Here is a 22,559-nt window from a genome sequence, read left to right as displayed (position 1 = left end):
TGTTCAGCAATGCAAGAATGGCCGTGTCATCTGCATATTTAAAATAAAGTGTGGTGGGGGAAGGACTCTGACAGTCATTCGTGTAGAGGGTGTAGAGGAACGGGCAGAGCACACACCCCTGCGGAGCACCAGTATTGAGCGTGATGGTGGAGGACAGGGACTGGTCGACCCTCACTGCCTGGGGTCTGCCGGAGAGGAAGCTGTGGATCCAGTGTATTAGTGGAGATGGAACGTGGAGGCACTGTAGTTTCTGGATCATCTGTTGGCGTTGTATTGTATTAAAGGCACAACTCAAATCAACGAGGAGTAGTCTGGCGTAGTTACGGGGGGAGTCCAGGTGTTGAAGCAGATAGTGCAGGCGAGTGGCCACCGCATCGTCTGTACCTCTCCTTTGTTTGCATGCTAACTGGTGGGGGTCTAGCAGTGGAGACAACATATGGCAGGATGATAATTTGAACTAATTTCTCAAAACATTTCATTATGATGGAGGTGAGACACACAGGCCTGTAGTGATTTGGCTCTGATGGGTGGGACTTCTTTGGAACACGGATGACGGTTGATGTTTTCCATATACCTGAGACTGTGGAGGTACAGAGGGATCGGATGAAGAGGGAGTGGAGGACGGAGGTTAATTCCAGAACCCGACCTGGAATGCCATCCAGCCCAGGAGCCTTGTTTGGTTTGTACTTGGTGAGCTGGAGATGGACATCCCGGTCTGTCAGGAGGGTCTCGTAGTCCAACTCCTGGTGGGGCTGGCACACTCTGCTGAAAAATCAGATGTGTCAAATCTGGCATAAAAATGATTAAGGTCGTTAGCAAAGGTTATGGGTTTTGATGCGCAGGTGGTCTGCTTGGTGGCTTGTCCTGTGAGAGTTCTGACTCCCTGAAAGGCCTGTTTTGTGTTCATTTTGCAAATTCCTGTTCCAGTTTGAGTTTATAATTTAACTTAGCCTTGATTATCTCATTTTTAATGTCCCGGTTAATAATCTTAAGTGCTGTGGAGTTCTGTTGTCTGAAGGCATCATTCTTCTTTTTCAACAGGTGTTGGATTTTTGGAGTGATCCAAGGTTTTGAATTGGGATCAGTTCTTATAGTCTTTACTGGTATCAGGGTATCTATACAGAATTTGATGTAGCTTGTGATGACTTAAGTTTGCTCCTCCAGCTCTCCCTCAAAGACTTCCCAGTCGGTACATGCAAAGCAGCCTTGGAGATGTGCAATGGTGTCCTCTGTCCACTGGGGTGTGCTGCGCGTCAGTTGTCTGTGTTGTTTCAGCTGCTGCTTGTAAACAGGAAGTAGATAAATGCTAAGCATAGCGTATGCGTTTTGCGCTATTTGCTCGGCTGCTGCCTTCACGTTGGCGCTTGGTGGAACATACACACAACTAAACAGAACAGTCGAGAACTCACTGGGGAGATAGAAAGCTCGGGCTGACAGGGTGAGCAACTCCAGGTCCGGGTTGCAGATCGTACTGTGTATCTTGATGTTAGTACACCAGCAAGAGTTGACAAACATACACATGCCCCCACCCCTAACTTTCCCCGAATGTTCAGATCTGTTGGCCCGTATGATCCTGAAGCCATCAAGGCTAACCTCACTGTCTGGGAAAGAGCCGTCCAGCCATGTCTCGCACAGAGCAAGGACACACGCCTCCTAAAAGAGGAGCCCATAAGGCACTTAGCGTGTAGCAAGTCCATTTTGTTTCTCAAAGAGCGGACATTGGCGAGAATGATGGAAGGTAGTGGAGGTCTGTAGGGACGCCGCCTGAGTCTGTGTTGGTGTTTTCATAAAGAGAGATTCAGAGACAAGGAGAAAATACACTGCAAATGTCATCTTGAAGTTAAAAAATATTGTGAACTTATTACAAGTTTTATTGTTTGGCAATGCAAAAAGATATTAAATGTGTTTTAAAGGCCGCTTGAGGAAAAGAGACCAGTTTCCCCAGTATCCAGCAATGCTTCAATGAAAAGTGACTGGTCCAAGGGTGAACCTCCCAGCTTCAGTAAAGGAGAACTGGGGTAAGATATTTTGGTTATGTTGGTGTTGTCTAACACTGATGAAATAACTGAAAAGAGAGACTGACGTAGAATGACATATACTGTAAATTACAACTTGAAGCCCAATAGTAATGTAAAGATACAGTTGTTAAAGATCTAATAAATGTTTAAGTGTGTAACTGTAATCTGTATTAAAGACTGCTTGAGCCAAAAAGACCAGTATCTCCTGCACTCAGCGATGTTTCCATGAGAAGTGACAGGTCCAAGGGTGATTCTCCCAGCCTCAGTAAAGGAGAACTGGGGTAAGACATTTTGGTTATGTTTGTGTTTTCATAAAGAGAGATTCAGAGACAAGGAGAAAATACACTGCAAATGTCATCTTGAAGTTAAAAAATATTGTGAACTTATTACAAGTTTTATTGTTTGGCAATGCAAAAGAATATTAAATGTGTTTTAAAGGCCGCTTGAGGAAAAGAGACCAGTTTCCCCAGTATCCAGCAATGTTTCAATGGAAAGTGAAGGAGAACTGGGGTAGGACATTTTGGTTATGTTGGATGTTTTGCCTCTTTTCCTCTGCATGGTACAGCTCTACTCACTAGTTCTTGACTTGCTCCTTTTTAGTTTTCCATTTGGCAAAAGTTATGGATAGCAGCGTTGAAGTATCTGAGGCCATTTTTCAAAGGTTTCAGTCTTGTCCTACCCTGGAAATTCAGAGTTCTCGCGAGAGCACAATTTGAATTTGCTCAGCGAGTCACTCTGGGAATCAGTAATGATGCTCATAACCATGCCATTGGAGCCAAACTGCAACAATCACATCAGTGTATCTGATATAGGCCAGAGGTGAGCTAAACATATGACGACAGCGCTGCGACGACGAAGTCTGGAATCAGTCAGTAAACATTGCAAGATGGCTACGGATAAACACCAGTTGTTTGAAACGGCTTTGGCCGCTACAGTGAATGAGTTAGACGGATACGGCAAGAGTCTAATCTACCAGTTAGCTCCTCTGGTAGCTAAGCGTATATGTCACCCCTCAATACGTCATACGTATTGTTCTGATTGGTCGTAGTGTTATCTAATTGAGTGCAGTGATATTTTCAAATGTATGCTTGGTGCCGCCCCTCGAGTTGGGCCATTTTCAGTACTCATAGCCAGAGCCTAAATCTTTCTAGATTTGGGTCTGGATTTCCAGGTTAGTCTTGTCCAGGATTTGACCACATTTTTACTTGGTCTTGTCTGTCTCAGGGAAAGAGGACTTGGAATTGTATTTCAAGTTTTTGTTAACTTGTAGAAGACAAAGGAAAAATCCCAAATATTGAATTCACCTCTGCAATGCCTTTGGATTAGTTTATCAATCAGCATTTTATTGGGTCATGATTTGTATCACGGCAAACAATGCACAACAACGCTGAAATTTGGTCCACTTCTAATTATGATCAGAAATGGGCTCAGTTTTTACCATGTATGCCAAGCCTAAGATAAAGAGGTTTATTGTAGGATCATGGTGATATTGACATTTGAGTTTATGTAAACAAGTGGAGCTCAGTTCTTGCTCGAAGACATTCACATGAATTGAGCTTATAGGGAAAACATCGAAACAGTGAGGTATAATATAAAAATACTACATATTATATATATTATTCATGGTATAATATATATAAACAAGGTCCAAACTTTTTTGAATAGGGGCCAGAATAAATCATGTTAAATATCTGGGCGCCAGCAGATTCTCACATTATATGGGTTATTCAAAAACAAAAACAAAAACAACAACAAAAAAAAACTGTCTAACTTGTCTACTTTACTATAACTAACCAATAACTTTCACAGGACTTCAATAAGATCATCAATATCACACCAAACATTAGTTCAAAGTTCAGTCAAGTGCATTTAGCTGTTATACCTAAAATATTTACATGAAATATAAAACTCTCAGTTATCAAAGATGATCATTTTAAAATAGTGGTGTATACAGGAGCCTACTTGATTATAACTAACCCACAACTTACACAGGTCTTCAAAAGTTCATCAATAATACATTGCACAGTTCAGTTTATCCATGCAGAGTCCAATATTTAAAACCGACACCTCAATAAGTACATTAAAAGCAAACCAAAGGATTAAACAATAACAAAATAATTCATTCACATAAGAAATTGAAATTCAAATAAAACATGCAACATGCATGAACATATTTGTGACCCTGTCACTCCAAAACTGAAATATGGAATTGCATTTTGAAGGTAAATCAAACCAGATTCTTCTACTGCTATTCTATTTTTTCCTCCTCACGACAAATGGTTCCCAGATGTAAACAACTTATTTAGCATTCAGTGGGTTTTTTGTTTACATTGTGTGTCCTGCAAGTGCTGCACAGCAACTGTCCTGAGCATTTTAAGGACTTTATCAATATACTTTTACATTTGTGATATAATACATTTTATGAAAAAAAAAAGAAAACCCAGAGCAACCAGATGTGCATGTCTGTTTTTGGCTACTCCAAAAAATGAAATACTTTATAGATTAAATTACTTCATCACGCTGATGCAAAACTCATATTACACAACCAGACATACTATATTGGAAAGACTGACAAAGCAGTGAAAATGGTATGTATATTTTCTGACAGTTGAGAAATGTATATATCATTTGTGTAAGTTATAAAGAACATAATGAAATCTTACACTTTGGGATTGTCACGAATGCAGCAAGTTAAATACATAAGACATTGACAAGCTTTTGAAATTCCCATTTATTATAAATGCAGTATTAGTGACCCACTGGATGTGGGCGGGGCTGGATTGTTCAGCTTTGCCTTACTGCAGGCCGCAGCCATACATTTTAATAAAAACTAATTTAGATACTGGGTGCCACAATGGTGCCTATTCATTCCAATGGAGTAGCTCACCTGCAGCACACGCCAAAAAAGTTTTCTAGCTTTTGGGTTTACTTCCATGGGCCGCAGGGGATTTTTTCGCTGAAGTACCATGAGTGACCACTGGAAAATATTTGCTGCCAGGTTGAGTGGCTGTCTCACCGCAGTTAGTACTACTTGTCTTGGTCATGACTCTCAATTCAAGTGGTCTTGGTTACAACACCGCTTGATACCGAAAGCTAGTAGAACAGGGTCGAGCTGAGCTGTACCATACGGTGGGAATGAGGCTTGAGTGAGTCAAAGACAGAGAGAAACTCTATTAAAGAGAACGACAAGTCAGAGTAGTAAGATAATTACTTCCCACCTTGAAGCTCAACAATAATGTCACACATTTAAAATGTTTGTTTTTGTGAAATCACTAAAATGATCCTGTCTCTCCTGCACCCAACAACAATTCTGAGGATGATCCTCTCAACTTCATGCCTGAGTCAAAGTAGGAAAACATGTGCATAAATATTGTTACACCTATAACAGATAAAAAGACAAAGCAATGATATGCCAAAATTATGCAGTGTAAAGGTGAAGCCCGAGAGATGCATTTCATCTCAAACACAAGTGTATATAGTAGTGTGTAGTATACAAAACATTATTATTTGTCACAGTAAATGTGTCTTTTTTCTATCCAAGCAGTGCCTCCAAGAAAACTGTGCCCAAACACAGCAAAGGTACTTGAACAAGGAACACACACACACACACATACACACCTACCTACCTACCTACCTACCTACCTACCCATCCATCCATCCATCCGTGTGTGTGTGTGTGTGTGTGTGTGTGTGCTTTATCATTAATCATTTCTTTAGACAAAGAAGTCAAAGACAAACTCACAGCAGACCTGAAGAAGAAAATCCTCACTCAGCATGAAGAGAAACTTAAACTGGACACTGACACAGAAATCTACGAGATACAAGCTGACAAAATCGAGAAAGCTAAAGCACAAACCTTTAAGGAATTCTTTTCTGGTGTGAAGAAAAAGAAAGTAAGAACAGTACTAATGAAAGGAGTGGCTGGCATTGGTAAAACATTTCAAACAAGTTTGTTTGTGGTGGACTGGGCAAAAGGAAACTCCAACACAGAGATAGATTTGATAGTGTCATTGAACTTCAGTGAGCTGAATTCAAAAAGAGACAAAGTTCAAACCATGAAAGATCTGATTCGTCATTCCATCAATGATAAACAAGGAGTTTACAAGTACGACAAATGTAAAGTAGCTTTTGTCCTTGATGGCCTGGAAAAATATGAACTTCCTCTGGATTTTGCAAACAACGAGGAGATGACCGATATGGAAAAGCCAGCCACGATGGATGTGTTGCTAACAAACCTCATCAAGGGGAAACTGCTTCCCACTGCTCATCTCTGGATCATCTCTCAACCCTCAGGAGTTGATAAGATTCCTCCTGAATATATTGACAAAGTGACAGAATGTCGAGGTATGAATCAGATTTTCATAGCTCATACTATATTAATCTGCTTCATGTCTTAATGTTTTTCTTATACTGGGAAATTTGGTCAGATAATACAGCAAAGCTGCAAACAAGAAAATATTTTATAAACTTTATTGACTTCCTCTCATTGAGAACCAATGTGTCACAACAAAACTGATTTTTTTAAAAGATAGCTTACCTTAAAATGTGTGACTATCTGTTACAACTGTGTTGTAATATAAATGATTTATAGTGATCTATGTTCAAAACAATCACTGTTATGATACTGAAAGATAACTGATTCATGCTGCTTCTGTCCATCATCAGTGACTTTATTGTTGTTTCAGAGACCTCAAAGCGACGGCAGAAGCTGGCGTCAGCATTGAGAGAAAGGTTTCTGAAAGAAATCACTCAAGATGAAGACTTAAATCATCCTAACCAGAAACACACAGAACACATCATTAGAGAAGACAGAAGTGGTGAGGTCAATGATGAAGAGAAAAATGGATGTCCTGCGGCAAAGTCAGTGATCCAAGTGAACTCAGTATCTGATATCTTCAAAGACGGAAAAGGACAAAAGATCAGAACTGTGCTGACCACTGGAGAAGCTGGGATTGGGAAATCTTTCCATGTGCAGAAATTCATAAAAGAGTGGGCCAGAAATGACAATAAGTCAATTTTAACTTGGTTGATAGATGCAGCAAAGGCAAGGATATATGGAAAAGAAGAGGCAGCTGTATTTCCACTTCACATCTCTAAGCTTAATTTGATAAAAGAAGAAAAAGTCAGTTTGATGGGACTTCTTAATCATTTCTTCAAGGAAACCAAAGAATTTGTGATCTCTAACTTTGAACATCTGAAAGTTTTATTTGTTTTGGATGGATTGGAAGCTTATCAGCCTCCTCTTGACTTTGACAACAACAAGACCTTGACTGATGTCAGAGAGCCAGCTTCAGTGGATGTGCTACTGACAAACCTCATCAGAGGAGACCTGCTTCCTTCTGCCCGGCTCTGGATGACCTCCCGGAAGAAGCTGCCTGATGCACCTGTCGACAGGATGACAGAAATACGATGTAAGCTAATGGGTGGGGATGAAGGCTGTTAATGGAAACTGAACAAATAGGGGTGCAGTCAAACCTAACACATCTGAAATGTCTTAGTCAAAATAAAACAGTGGCTATGTAGCATCAAAACGGCTCAAAACTACCATGGAATGAAAACTGAGACCCTGATCCTTAACGATTATACGTATTTTGCCAACCTCACTGTCAAACTCACAGTGGTGTAGCTGAAGAAATTTTCACATTCACACACTGTAATTTTTTCTTTGGGTATGTAGCTAATTCTGGCACTGTAGGCTGCCATAAAGAAGAGTACAGTAAAGAAATGTTTGGAAGTTGATTGACAAAAGTCCATTAAATATTTACGGAACAGCCTCAGTTCCAATCCTTAGGATTGGTTTGGGACATAGCTGTTTTTAATAACACATTTTTTTTATTACATATTCATCCAGTTGCCTCCAGTCATTGGAGCAAGCACCTATAATGTAACCAAGGATAAAATAAAAAATAATAAAATAAAATATAAAACCACATTGCTCATATTCAGCCTCTTTTAGGCTGTTTCTCAAGTGTTTCAAGCCCTGCTTCACTTTTAGTTGGCCAGTGTGCACCTAATCAAAGCAAATACAAAACAACAACTTAATTCTTGATGTTATGGTTTCCATTTGATGATCTGCACTATGATTGCACCTCAAGCAATTTATCTGAACTATTGTCTAATTTCTGTCCAACATAACTTAAAAATCATATTTTCTTACAGGTAAGCCTGATGTTGAAAGTCAACACACGCTCAAATCTCAGCTGAAGGAGCAATTTACCCATGTTCCTGAGGGGATGGATACGCAGAAAACCTCTGCTCTTCTAAACGAAATCTACACAGACCTCTACATCATAGAGGGAGAGAGAGGAGAGGTCAATGTTCAGCATGAGATCAGACAAGTTCAAGGTGCAAAGTTCAAACCAGAGGGACAAGAAACATCAATAAAATATAATAACATCTTCAAACAGTCCGGGGAAAATAAACCAAAAATTAGAACAGTGCTAACGTTGGGAGTGGCAGGCATTGGAAAAACATTTGCTACAAAGAAGTACATGCTGGACTGGGCTGAGGATGAGGACCACGGGGATGTATTTTATATGTTTCCACTTTCTTTCCGGGAGCTGAATTTGAGAAAAGAGCAAGAGCACAGCTTGGAGGATCTCATTCACCAGTTTTGTCCAGCTATGATGACATCCGAAATAACGGACTATAACAAGTACAGAATTCTGATTGTCCTTGATGGTCTCGATGAATGTCGCCTCACGCTTGACTTCAATGAAAGTAACAAGTGGACAGAAGTGAGAAAGCCAACCTCAGTGAATGTACTGCTGACAAACCTCATTCAAGGAAATCTGCTTTCGGAAGCTCAAATCTGGATCACCTCCCGACCTGCAGCATCCAACAATATTCCTGCTGATAAAGTTGACCGGGTGACAGAGGTGCGAGGATTTAATGATGAGCAGAAGGAGGAGTACTTCAGGAGGAGATTCAGTGATAAAGTTATGGCTGAGAAAATCTTGTCCCATGTCAGGAAATCAAGGAGCCTTTACATCATGTGTCACATCCCTGTCTTCTGCTGGATCACAGCAAACGTTCTGGAGGACTTTGTGAACAGAAACCAAGAAGAAAGAATGCCCAAGACTCTCACTGACATGTACATTTACTTTCTTGTCTTGCAATGCAGACAGGCTAATGTGAAGTATGGTGAGGATGAAACAGGCGAAGGCTCTGAGAGAGGTTCGTGCTGGAATACCAGGAACAAGGAAACGATCATGTCTCTGGGGAAACTGGCATTTGAAGGGCTACAGGAAGGAAACTTTGTCTTCACTGAGGAAAACTTGACTGAGTGCAGTGTTGACATCACAAAAGCTGCAGTCTTCTCTGGATTATTCACTCAGATCACACGAGAGGGCCCTGGGCCGTGCCAACAAAAATTGTTCTGCTTTGTCCATTTGAGCATCCATGAGTTCCTGGCAGCTTTTTATGTCTTTCACACATTCAACAACACAGGTGAAAATCTGCTGACCGTGCCTGCTTCAACAGTTGAAGCCTTGCCTGCTGCAGACTTCTACAAGATAGCGGTGGATAAGGCTTTGGGTAGCCAAAATGGAGACTGGGATCTGTTTCTCCGCTTCCTGCTAGGTCTCTCCCTGGAGACAAATCAGAATCTACTGCAAGAGTTGCTGAAGAAAACAGAAAACAACAAAGAAACCAACGATGACACCATTCAGTACATCAAAGGAAAGATCAGAGAAGAGAACAGTGATGCTGATAAGAATTGCAATCTTTTCCACTGTCTGAATGAGCTGAATGACCACTCTCTTGTTGAGGAAGTGAAAACGTATCTGCGATCAGAAACAGTCACATTTGAAAATTTCTCTCCCTCCCAGTGGTCAGCTCTGACTTTTGTGCTGCTGACATCAGATGAGAAGTTTGATGTGTTTGATTTGAAAAAGTACCGGAAATCAGACGAAGTTCTTCTAGGAATGTTGCCTGTGGTCAAAGTCTCCAAAACTGCTTTGTAAGTACTTTTAAATGCTCTCTTATAAATGCTCTTGCAAATATGATTGTTATCTTGCAGTGCACTACATACAAAGTATATCTATTTATTTCCAAACTAAAAGCGGGTTACCATTTCCAAGAGGGCCTGAAGTAGGCTAACAATGGGCTGTAATAAGTCCTGTTTTAGTAACTGCAAACTCTAAAAATCTGCTTAATTTAGGCCCCTTGTGTGTCTGGTCATGTGGTTAACGGGACTACAAGTTGGGCCCATGTTTTATCCATATACATGGTGAAACTTGTCATAAGTTGGGTGAGCCTTCCAGTGGAAGCTCAGTTGTTAAATAATGACTTAGTTGGCGCTGAATCTGTTTACAGTCATTTTCCAAACCCATTTTTATCTTTAGTTTTTATGCCAATTGCTTGATGTGCTGTTTGAAAGTGAGATTGGTTTGTTGCCAAAATCCCAGGTATTTATACGATTGAAAAAATTTAATTTCATTACCATAAATATATGGGTGGCAGGAAGATGAATGACATTGTCATAATAAAACAGATTTTGCCTTACCGACACTCAGTAAACGTTTGAGATTAAACAGATGTTTGACAAATGTTTAATGTAGAACATAATCATGATGTAACTTGAGCTGAGGAAAAGCCAAATGTATACAAGACTATTCTATTATGCAGACTATTAGTCTGCATGAAAATGGGTATTATAAGTCTGTGTTGGAGTGATATTGTTTATGTAGACTGTTAATAAGTAAGGACCCAACACAGATCCTTGAGGTACCCCCTTATTTATCCCTGAAGGTCAAAAACTCTCTCTGGCTAGAGAGCACTGTTATATTCTGGATTGGCACATGGTTGCCTGTCAAGCAGAGTTTCCAGGATCTTTTAAAGAGGGAGATTTCAGAAATTGGGGAATAATTGATGCTATCAGTGGATCCACTTTTTTGCAGTGGGATGACATGATACTGTTGGTGTCTTAGTAATTAGTGCTGTGATAATACTAGTATTAGTGATTGAGTTTGTCTTATCATGAGAACAACATAGTGTCCATGATGTCTAAATATTTGCCAAAAGACCACTTTTTTATTTGGTGAGACTTCAGTGGAGCTTTATTAAAGATGCCTACAAATGTTTTTACAGGCTGAGTTGGTGTGAGCTCTCTGAGAAATCCTGTAGCGGTCTGTCATCCTCAGTCCTCAGCTCCGCATCCTGTAATCTCACAGAGCTGAACCTGAGTCACAACGACCTGCTGGATTCAGGTGTGCAGATGCTTGCTGATGGCCTCCAGAGTATACACTGTAAACTGGAGATTCTCAAGTAAGTTTACAATACATTAACTGTGCATTTTATAATGACCAACCAACTAACAGTCATTAACAAGAATGGGAGATTGTTAAGTGCATTTCTAAGTAAAGTTATTCTAGAGTCAAAAAAGTCCATTGTGTAGTGCGGCAGAAGTTTTGGTGTAGAATAATGACTCCAAAGTAAGGAAGTAAGGAAGTAAGGCAGTAAGGACAATTTAGAAGCTGAATTTGAAATTTTGACAAAGGTAAACAGTGTTGCTTTCTTTACAAATAATTATTTCTTATTAAAAATCAATTCTAGCTGTTTAAAGATGTGTACACAGTTGAGCTCTCTCTGTCCTTGTTCATGCTGCCAGCCCAAATCAGTTTTTTGGCAGATACAGATTGTATCTAGATTGATTTTTAAAATGCTTGGACAGAAAATTATAGAAATCATGTGTCCTTACTAAGACCATAGCTAAGATAAAGCTTATATCCACAATATCTATGTCCTTGTAAATGTGCCCATTAAAGCTAAAGTTTGTAACTTTTACATTAATAACTTTTTGTTGGATTTTGTCAAAACAGCCATTATATCCAGACGGTATGTACATGAGACAGATAATCTGTGGAAAAAAAAAAATCATGTTCCTTTGCCTCCTCATAGTGCTTCTTATGGCATTTGTTAAAATTCACCACAGCTGAACAAAAAAATAGGTCAGAGCTGAAGAGTCACCAATGCAGCTGTCAATCATGTCAGTCACTGCTCATGAACTGCAGTCAAACTCTCAAACTAGACAGTGCTGATCAAATATGAATCAAGATTCTGTTACTGCATTGCCTTTTATCTCCTCAGATGTTTTTATCAACATGTTTCAACATATTTTAGTGTACTGTTTAGCTGTAAAATGACAAGCTTGTGACCTGGCTGTCATACTGAAAACAGTCGAGCAAAAACCAAGCACCGCCCACCGGCCAGAGCAAACTTTCTCAGTTTAAACTATATGTAAACTATACAATATGTAATTTTCTGCCGCTAGGGGTCTCAAAGCATTAACAGAAGACAGAGTTGAATGATGTCACAAAGTAGCGTGGGATCATGGGAGTTGTAGTCATATAACCGCTGGCCGGAGCGCTGGTGCCCCGGCGGGCAGCAGTGCTTGCAATACACTGGTGGAAATGATTAATATTTCGATAACATCAGCCAGATGTTTGCTTACCTGTCTAGTAGAACACACGCGAGGTCGGCGTCGAATTGTAGTCCTAAATTTTTACGAAGCTCTCTCCATCTCGGAAAGGCCACACCAATATTTATCCTTGATTTAGCTCTCTTCTTATCCCAGATTCTTCTGGGATTGCTTGGTTGACCCGTACGTTTCCGTTTTACCGGCTTGTTTACCGGGACAGCTTCGGTGTCAGAAGGTGCAGCAACCGTCAGTGCATAATCATGATCCATGACGAGTTAGCTTAGCCTAGCAACAGTAACGTTCATTCTCTGACGTCTCATCCGGTCTGCTGCTTCTTCTTCTCCTTCAATTAATGGCTATGGTAACTGGAGTTACGTCGCCATTGACATGCGACCTAATGACACGGTCCGTAACTTTTATTAATATTTCATATTTATCTGGGTTTGAAAAATTGTTGGAAACATTTCTGATAATCAAAGTACACAACTAAACAAAATATATAATATTGATTTTGTCATTTTTAGACATTTTTATGTGGAAAAACTACATATTATACCTTTAACAGAACACTTTAAAAAAGATTAAATGACCCTTCTAAAACAGTTAAACTACAAGGAACCATAGCAACGCTACCTGAAGCTATGTTACCACGTAACTCTCGCTGAGGAAACACATTATTATGAAATTAAATGACAACAAAGAAACTTTAGCAAATGATGATTAAACATGATTTTCTGTGATAGATGGCCATATATGTGCTATAAATCTGAGGTGTCCTGATATAGATACTAATGGACTTTGGAAAATCTGTCCTTTACACTGCCATGAACTTGGTATATCCTTTATTTTCCAACATCAGTACTTTTGTACTTTACCTTTACTGTATTTTGAATTTGTAGAAACATTTTCCTCAAATATTATAACCATTAAAAACATGATAACTATAAAGTGAAACTTGCAAAATCATTTCTTGAAGTAAGGAGTGTATGTGTGATCTGCAGGTTGTCAGGTTGTCAGGTGACAGAGAAAGGATGCTCATCCCTGGCCTCAGCTCTCAGGTCCAAAAATGCCTCCACACTGAAACAGTTGGATCTCAGTTACAATCACCCAGGAGCTGATGGGAAGAAGATGCTCTCTGATATAGCTGCGGATCCAAATATGAGTCTGGAGACTCTCTGGTATGTTAAGATGTCAGGGTGTGTAGTTATATATGTACTCTTATAGTGAAATAGTTGACTACATCTACACAAAGGCAAAATGTAATCCAAGTCTTTTATCTTATTAGGTAGCAAGCTAGTCACCAAAACACTCAATTACCTTCTTATGAAGAGAAAATGTCCCCATCACACTTGGCATTGACATGTATTTGGATATACTATCAGGATAAAGAAAGCACATGTTGAGGCAGAGTTACACATTGTGACACTCCATACAATGTGACCAAATTCTTACAAAAACAATCTGTCCAACAAGCTGAAAAATCACTTTACTCCACCTCTTAATGCTAACATATGCAAGCCCGGCAGAAGCTACAAATCACTAGCAAATTTCCCTCACAAAAAGTGATTAAAAGAATAAATAAATACAGATGTTGCTTTGAGGTGGTTTGTTCCACCAAATAGCAGTTATTAATTTGTATTCTATTGAAGTTGAACATTTCTTTTTGTGATCTTCATTTTTTCAGTTTGGAGCATGATGGAGCGCATCGGTTAAAGCCAGGGATGAACAAGTGTAAGTCTTTATTATTTTTAACTTTCTTCTTCTTCTTCTTCTTTTTCTTCTTCTTCTTCTTCTTCTTCTTCTTCTTCTTCTTCTTCTTCTTCTTCTATTATTGTCAGTATTATTTCAGTTGGGATCATGTGTTTGGTATTGTGTGTGCATGCATGTGTCTGTCTGCAGCAAATCTCACTGGACCAATCAAATATTTTGTGTGCACATGCATGACTGTATAATCAAGGATCTGTCATGGTTGCGGTGATTCACAGTTGTTGAAAAAACAGTTTTATTGATTGTTTTATATCATCGACTACTGACTCCTCGCTGCTCTCAACTGGCTGGAGGGGGTCACGTCTTCTGGAAATCAGCTCTGCTAAATACATAAAGCCTTACTGTCTATTGCAGGCTACAATTTGGCCTTCGTCATGCCTAAAAAACTGACGTAGAAATATTTGGTCTTATTTTGAACCGGATCATCTGATCCATATCTGATATGTTATGATTACCTAAAGTTAGGCATGATATGAGATGAATTAGACACAATTTTTGTTATTTTCTATGCCATCTTGATTGTACGGAAGCTGGGAAGGACAATATCACCAAGGACAGCTCATGGCACAGCTGACAGACTGGGTCACAGTTGGCTGTCATGGCTGCCACCTGGTTTTGTTCTTCTTGTTGGAACAGTGTTCTGCCAAATTTTCTTTTAAATCAAGGCTGAAGACTTTTATGTTTGCCACTGCCTTTTCTTAAATCAAATATTTATACATTCCTTACATTGCGCTACAAGTTAAATTCTTGTATTTTATACCTGTTTTAGTATACTGTAACTTTATATTTTCTATTCTCTAGTTCTTAAATGAATTGTTTTAAAATGTTGCCTTGCCTTGTAACTGCACACCCCACTAAACTGTGTGTTTTGTTTCTCTATCAGATGGTGTACACCTGAAGCTTGATGAAAACACAGCAGGCAAAAGGCTTTCTGTGTTTGAAGGGAACAGAAAAGTAAAAACTGTAGAGAAGGTGGAGGAGAAGGTGCCCCAACCTGAAAACACTGAAAGGTTTAAGAGGTCGCAGGTGATTTGTGAGGAGGGCCTGAAAGGCCTCTGCTACTGGGAGGTGGAGTGGGAAGGGACAGTCGGCATTGCAGTGACGTATGAAGCAGTGGGTAGGGGATGTGACAGCAGTGGTGGCCTGGGATGCAATGAGGTGTCATGGAGCCTGCTCTGCTCGAAGTCTGGATACATTCCATTACATGGGAAGGAATCCAAAACTATTGATACTAAGGAAAAGCCCAAAGTGCCCCTTCGTCACAAAATAGCAGTGTTTCTGGACTGGGAAGGTGGTACTCTGACTTATTACGGTGTCGCATCAGGAAAGCTGAGCCACATACACACCTTCCGTGCTGAATTCAAAGAGCCAGTCTTCCCAGGCTTCTGGTTTAAGAAGGGCTCTGCCACTTTGTGTGAGACAGACTGAACCCCTCTGAGATGGGGAAAAGTACTGTAGTGATCCCTTGATGCTCATCTCCACATTTCAGTACATTAGCAAAAGCTCATCTGCATGATTTCAGTACCATAATATACAACTATTTTGTGCCGTTTTTCCTTTACCTGTTCATACTGTACTCATACTCATACATTATGAAAGAAGTGAAGTCGTTAATTAAATGATGTGATGAAGAAAACAAATACAGCTTTTTGTAAAACTTTGAAATATACATTTTACCAGTTTTTTTCAATCTGTAGTCAAATCATCTTTGCATACAAAACATTTACCTCCTTGTCATCTTTTTCATAAATATGCAGCAGCGGAGCCTTCTGTAGGCAACATAGGCAGTTGCTGTTTATTTGAGTTCATTTCTAAAGAGGAAACTTGCTTAGGGTGCCAAATGTGCCTGGCACTGCAAATATGTTTTCTTATAATGCATTGTAGATTGTGTGTAAATGATCATTCTGACACTACAGAGGACAACAATGAAAATTGCTGTAAGATTTTTAATACGTGTACTGTTCATTCCTCCTTGCTTGAATTGACAAAAGTATGAGGGAGCTCCTTAAAGATTTACTATCCAGGACTTTCTTTAAAAACCCTCTCAGTCATTACTTAAGTCTTCTAGAAATGTGTGGTGCTGTGTTTTTTTTGCACATATTCTGCCCTCTACCTGTAGTATCTTATATTCTTTTTATTTTCCATGTTTGGTACTATTATGGCTGTGTACCCCCCACAGCACTCAGGTGAGGTAAGGGCTTTAAAAAAAGGTAGCAACCAGCTGCCAGACAGAGACACAGTGCCGAAAAAATGCAAATATAGCAAGGTGAAATGAGAGTGAATGTGGCTTTTGGCTTTTACTTTAACTGTGCTGGTGTGTATATAAACAGTAATGGACAATCCTGCATAGTGTACTTCTAAACTCGGTGGAAGTACGAGTGTATATACAGACTGAAGCAAATGTACAGCATTTAACCAGCCTTACTCCTGTCTGCTGCAGTACTTTTGTTCCACTAGAGTTCCAAAGATATTATAATGAAACTTTTAGGATTTGATGTATTTCATGTTAGAATGTGTCAATGTGACTATTAGACTGTGATAAAATGGAAGTGACATGTCTAACCTGCTGTTTATTAGTAAAGATCCATTGTACTACTGACATAATATGTTAACACATTTTTCTTTTTTAAATTTAGTTTAGAGCACAGATGTTAATTTTTGATTTTTTTATGTGCACAGTGATAAAGAATCTATCAAATCCATGATATTCTTAAGACTGAAATATGTTGACTAATGAGATTGTGATGTAAAGATATAGAAACGTTTCTCTCATTCATGTTGTTATGCCTTTAAAAAATAAAGCTTTTTCTACTGAAACTAACATACATGTGATGAATGTGTTGAATTCAATGTGTTGAAACTAGATAAACAAGTTCTTTTTTTTAATCACTTGACAATCAACACTGGCAACTTCATTGTAAGGCAGAATTTATACTTCTGTGTGGAAGTGACGCCGTACCTGCGCTGACGCCTGATGCGCACCTCCCCAGAAATGTAACTACGCGTTACTGGGAGGCAGACCTCCTGTCTATTTTTTGTAAGCTGTAAACCATTCCCCTCAGTGGAAACAAAGCTTTTTATTTACTTACATTTCACAGATAACAAACGATAAATTGTGAAGACAATAAAGCCTCCACAGAAATAGCATTTAAGTCTTGTGTGTGATTTATCCTTTGGGGATTTATCCTTTTTTTTTTTTTGTCCTGGTTTCATATCAGTAGAGGAAATCTCCACTTGTCGCTAGGCTAATTTATACAATGCAAAATGCCATAGGCTTGTGCTAATAACGTTAGCACGTTGTACTGTATTTGCTCGGAAAACATGTTTAGTATGAGACAATTGTTTTGTTGGTGAACCTTGTGAGTTGTGATGGAGCTGAATTTTGCAATGTAGCCACTAGGCTAATTTATACAATGTAAAATGCCATAGGCCTGTGCTAAAAACATAAGCATGCTGTATTTGTGGGGAAAACGTGTCCAACAAAAGACAAATGCTCTGTCTGTGAATGCTGAGTTATAGTGAAGTTGATTTGTGTACTTGTGTTTAAAATTGTCTCTATTAAGCCCTGTTTAATTTGTGTTTTGGGTGTGTTTTGTTACACAACTTGTGATTGGTCAAGGGATTCCAGAAGCCTTAAAATAGAAGTTACAAAGTTACTTAACAGGGTGTAAACAATGACACATATAAGGAAATAATAAATAATTACAGCTGCTGCGCAGCGATGGGTCGGGTCCGGGCATTTTTAGGCAATTCTGAGCAACAAGCAGAAGAATTGGAAGACATTTAGGAATTTATCAACACAATCTGCCTTTTGCATCAGGTGAGGCTTGAACTCACAATCTCTGAGACTAAGAATCAGTTTCTATCTCACTGAGCTAATTAGTCAGTGACAACTCATGTGTAGCTTCACAAATTGACTGAGCCAGACGTGCAGGTTTAGCAGCCATCCATGCATGGAAAAGCAGATTTCAAACCACTGTAAAAAATTCAGTTATCGAAACAAAAACCTGAAAATACACATATTGCATCTAGACAGCATGGAGATGTTGGTAATTTGTTTGTAACAATGACTGATTTGCTCCATAAGTGAAAAACTGATGTTTAAAATTTTTACATTGACTCCAATTGTTCACATTAGAGCAAAATTCAAAATGCTGTCAAAAATTCAGTTTTTGAGATAAAATTTGCCACACATCATCTACCATGACTCTAGAATTTTGTCATTTTTTCATGAACATTGAAGATTTATTTAGCAAGAATTTGCATGTATATGTTTACAGTAGTGCTGTCAAGAGATTAAAAAAATGGAGAGCTTAATTAATTATGATTTGTAATTAATTGATCTAGTTAATCTCTTTTTTAATCTCATCTCAAAATTGCTGAGAAAAGCCCTCAACTTGAGGTATTTTCATTTAAATTCATTACATTATTGTGACAGATGATCAAAAGATTGATATATATTACAATAAGTGGTTTTTATAAAGTCTTAATTATTGTTTTCAACAATAACACACTTGAACACAGATGCAGTACACCTAGCCGTTTGAGATTAGTCCAAATAAAGAGTGCTGCAACCTTCAGTCTCGACCACCAGGGGGGTGCTTGACTGTCATGACATGTCAGCTTCATTAAAAGCATAGCTGCAGATTAACGCAACAATAGATGTAAAAACACACAGAAACAACACATCTGTGATCAGTTCCCTAATTTTATTTTAACAGTTTTCTAAATTATTTTCCTCTTTTCCAATTTCTCGTTTTATTTCATGGAAGTGATCAATGTAAGTGCACTTGTCCTTTAAACAATTTGCGCTGTCTTCTCTTCTTCAAACTACAACACCCATAATTCATGTAGGAATTGCTGCAGCCAGTGTGCGGCCGGTGGGAGCTGCATGACAACTCAACCATCATGATCAGTTTTTAATGTTTTATCGGGCAATAACTACTCCAGACTCTGCTCTAGTGTAATTTTCGGGACAATCAGGGCAGGATTCAGGATTCAGGACAACTGCTTGGATTCCCGAAATCCAAGCAGTTGTCCTGAATCCTGAATCCTGCCCTGATTGTCCCGAAAATTACACGGAGGTTGCCGGGGAGGTCAGATACTTGCCTGCTGGGGCAGACATCTTTTCATTCTGAGTGAGCAGACCGCCACTGCAGGGGACAGTCATCAGTGCTGATGCTGGGCTCTGCTCTGTAGCTGCAGCTCTCCCACAACTCAAGCACAAAGAAGCCCAATCATACGCCTACAGACGGATTTTATAAAAGGCAACTCTGTGGCATACAGAAACAGTAAAATTAGAGATTAAAAATGAGATTAATGCGATCAAAAAACATAGCGTGTTAAATATGGCTGTAATTAATTATTCGCAATTAACCTATGCAATTAACGCGATAATTGACACCCCTAGTTTACAGTACCATTTACAGTCAAACATTTTGATGCACTGTAGGCTCAATTTTTGATAAATCTGAGAAACGTAGTTTTGGTAGGACAGTCTGAAGATGCTCTGTAGCAAGTTTGGTGTCAATTGAGCAAAAATTGTGGGAGGAGATAGGTTTAAGAAGTTTTACAGTTTTTGAAAAAAACAGATTGACTTGATAATTTTTAATAAGTTTAAATGTACAAAAGTTTCTGATTGGGTATTATTCAGTATTGGGGCTACAGTTTGATTAAAGCTGCAAAGTTGTAACACGTATGGTTGATTTGTTATGAATTTTCAAAGTTTTGAACTTTAGACGCTTGCTGTAGCGCCACCATCAGGACTATTGGCTTGAGTTTACAGCTGAGGATATCTGGCATGAGACTGGACCTTTGTGCAAAGTTTGGTGAGTTTTCACCCATGGGAAGTATGATTTCCTCGAAAGAAGTAAGAAGAAAGAAAGAAGAAGAAGAAGAAGAAGAAGAAGAATACCTAGGATTACAATAGTGTCCTGGCAGCTTAGCTGTCCGGACCCTAATAAATTTAGCACCAGCTACATGCTCATACACCTGTATATCTCATATGCATTAATGACTTATTTCCTTATATTATCATCGAGGAAGCTCAGTAGCTCTGAGGGGGGAGAGCCATTTCCTGCTGAAAACGAAAGTAAAAATGCAGGTGTTAGCTCTGCCAAGAGTGAAGAGAGCACCGTTACAAGGGAAAAGCCTGCATTAGAGGGGAGAGCTGTGTGAATTACAAACAGCTGAAGGATTTTAACTGCACCTGCACTGGTAAGACTGATGCAACTTGTGTACTTAATTGTGTACTTTAATGTGTGTACAATCTGGTATCTTGCTATCATATTGGCCTGCTTGTTTCTTTAGATTGGACAAGCTGTCAGCCTTTATGGCCTACATGGCCTCGTGCTTGCATACAAATTGCACATATCTATACATACTGGATGGCTGATAATTGCCTGATGATGTCATAAAATCATACTCATAGACTTTTATCTGGTGTTGTTGTTATCTGTAAGTCAGAACTGAATGAGTTTTTTATATTTTTGAAGGAAATTCTGCTCTGGTTGATGGAAAGTAACACATGGTTTTGGGAACTGAGAGGACCTTGACAAGAGTCAGTGCAGAGGGAGACTGCCTTAAAGCCTCGTGGTGATGGAGAGCTTTTGTTTCAAAGGCAAACCTATCTAAAAAGAAAGACAAGTAGCTGGAAATAATGCAATTATGTAACAAAAAAGGAAGATAGAACTACTGTCTTCAGCCTCAGTGGAGAGCAGAAAACAGATCAATCTGCCTCTAAAACCATCATGTCTCAGGAACTGGTCGAGGCCACATCAACTGGCAAGTAAGTTAAACTTTTGCTTCAATCTGCTCAGTCTCACCTCACACAGGATGTCACAGTCAAATCAAGTGAGTTACGTAGTGCATTCATCTACCTCTTCAAGCTAAATTTAGTATTGTTGAGAAAGTTATACATGCATATGTGAAAATCATGCTCTCTTTTTCATAAAAGCATTAAACTTGGTACACTGATACAGTTTGGGGCCCTGAGTACTTACAGAAACTGAATCTTCACAAGATTGTGTCCTAGTGGCAATGGTGGCCATTTTACTATCTGCCATACTGAAAGATGTATTTTGCATCACATCTCCTTAACCAAACAGGATAACACAGAATAGTTGATGTCTGACACAATGTTTTAATGGTGGGAATGTGACTGAAGATGGGGCCAGAGGGACAGAATGTGACAGTGATAAACTTTGTTTTTGTAATCCTTATTAAAGATGGCTTGAGCCCAAAAGACCAGTTTCTCCTGCACCCAGTGATGTTTCCATGAGAAGTGACTGGTCCAAGGGTGAGCCTCCCAGCTTCAGAGAAGAGGAACCACGGTAAGATATTTTGGATATGTTCATGGTTTCAGAGAGAGACAGTAAATTGAAGAGAATGACTGACACAGAAAGACAAATACTGGGAGTTACAACCAAAGCTCAATAATAATGTTAAAGATTGAGATTTTAAAGAAGTTAAAAGTTTTAAAGTGTGTAACTGTAATCTGTGTTAAAGATGGCTTGAGCCCAAAAGACCAGTTTCTCCTGCACCCAGTGATGTTTCCATGAAAAGTGACAGGTCCAAGTGTGATCCTCCCAGCTTCAGTACAGGAGAACTGGGGTAAGACATTTTCATTATGTTCATTCAGAGACAAGGACAAAATACACTGCAAATGTCATCTTGTTCAAGAATATTGTGAAGATATTGCAAGTGTTATTGTTTGGCAATGCAAAAGCATATTAACTGTGTTTTAAAGGCCACGTGAGGATGATAGACAAGGTTCTCCTGCACCCAGCAATGCTTCCATGAAAAGTGACAGGTCCAAGGGTGAAACTCCCAGCTTCAGAGAAGAGGAACCACAGTAGGACATTTTTGTTAGGCTGGATGTCTTGTCTCTTTTCCACTGCATGGTACAGCTCAACTCACTTGCTCCTTTTTAGTTTTCCATTTGGCAAAAGTTGTGGATAGCAGTGTCTAAGTGTCTTTTTCGAAGGTTTCGGTCTTGTCATGGACTCGACCACATTTTTACTTGGTTTTGTTGTTGTTAACCTGTAGAAGACAAAGGAAAAATCCCACATATTAAATTCACCTCTGCAATGCCTTTGGATTAGTTTATTGAGCAGCATTTTATCGGGTCATGATTCGTCCTTGCTCCTCTCTGTACACTGCACGGCAAACGATGCACAACAAAGCTGAAATTCGGTCCACTTCTAATATGAATTTTGTGGCTCAAAGATTGGGTCAGAAACGGGCTCAGTTTTTACAATGTGTGCCAAGCTGAAAATAAAAAGGGTCATCGTAGGATTTGTGATGATATTACATTTGAGTTTATGTAAACAATTGGAGCTAAGTTCTTGCTCAAA

At 39.2% G+C, this 22,559-nt stretch overlaps 1 protein-coding gene across 9 annotated transcripts in view; it reads left to right on the top strand.

The window, feature by feature from the left end:
• Positions 1-22,559, top strand: part of LOC125891424 (NLR family CARD domain-containing protein 3-like) — a 47,890-nt gene that overhangs the window by 3,181 nt on the left and 22,150 nt on the right. For 3 of the 9 annotated variants that reach the window (XM_049580719.1, XM_049580713.1, XM_049580717.1), the window contains 11 exons: positions 1,914-2,018; positions 2,195-2,299; positions 2,457-5,365; positions 5,560-5,597; positions 5,736-6,362; positions 6,704-7,429; positions 8,178-9,978; positions 11,109-11,285; positions 13,440-13,616; positions 14,123-14,169; positions 15,089-17,008. In XM_049580719.1, the coding sequence (XP_049436676.1) occupies positions 5,352-5,365; positions 5,560-5,597; positions 5,736-6,362; positions 6,704-7,429; positions 8,178-9,978; positions 11,109-11,285; positions 13,440-13,616; positions 14,123-14,169; positions 15,089-15,633 (4,152 nt within the window). In that variant the 5' untranslated portion in view covers positions 1,914-2,018; positions 2,195-2,299; positions 2,457-5,351 and the 3' untranslated portion in view covers positions 15,634-17,008. Of the gene's footprint in view, positions 1-1,913; positions 2,019-2,194; positions 2,300-2,456; positions 5,366-5,559; positions 5,598-5,735; positions 6,363-6,703; positions 7,430-8,177; positions 9,979-11,108; positions 11,286-13,439; positions 13,617-14,122; positions 14,170-15,088; positions 17,009-22,559 lie in introns of those variants that run through there. The other 6 variants (XR_007449634.1, XM_049580721.1, XM_049580716.1 and 3 more) reach the window with 6 other exon arrangements.

Source organism: Epinephelus fuscoguttatus, linkage group LG7 (assembly GCF_011397635.1).
Source record: "Epinephelus fuscoguttatus linkage group LG7, E.fuscoguttatus.final_Chr_v1".
NCBI classification, from domain to species: Eukaryota; Metazoa; Chordata; class Actinopteri; order Perciformes; family Serranidae; genus Epinephelus; species Epinephelus fuscoguttatus.
This window is presented reverse-complemented; position numbering and strand designations above follow the sequence as displayed.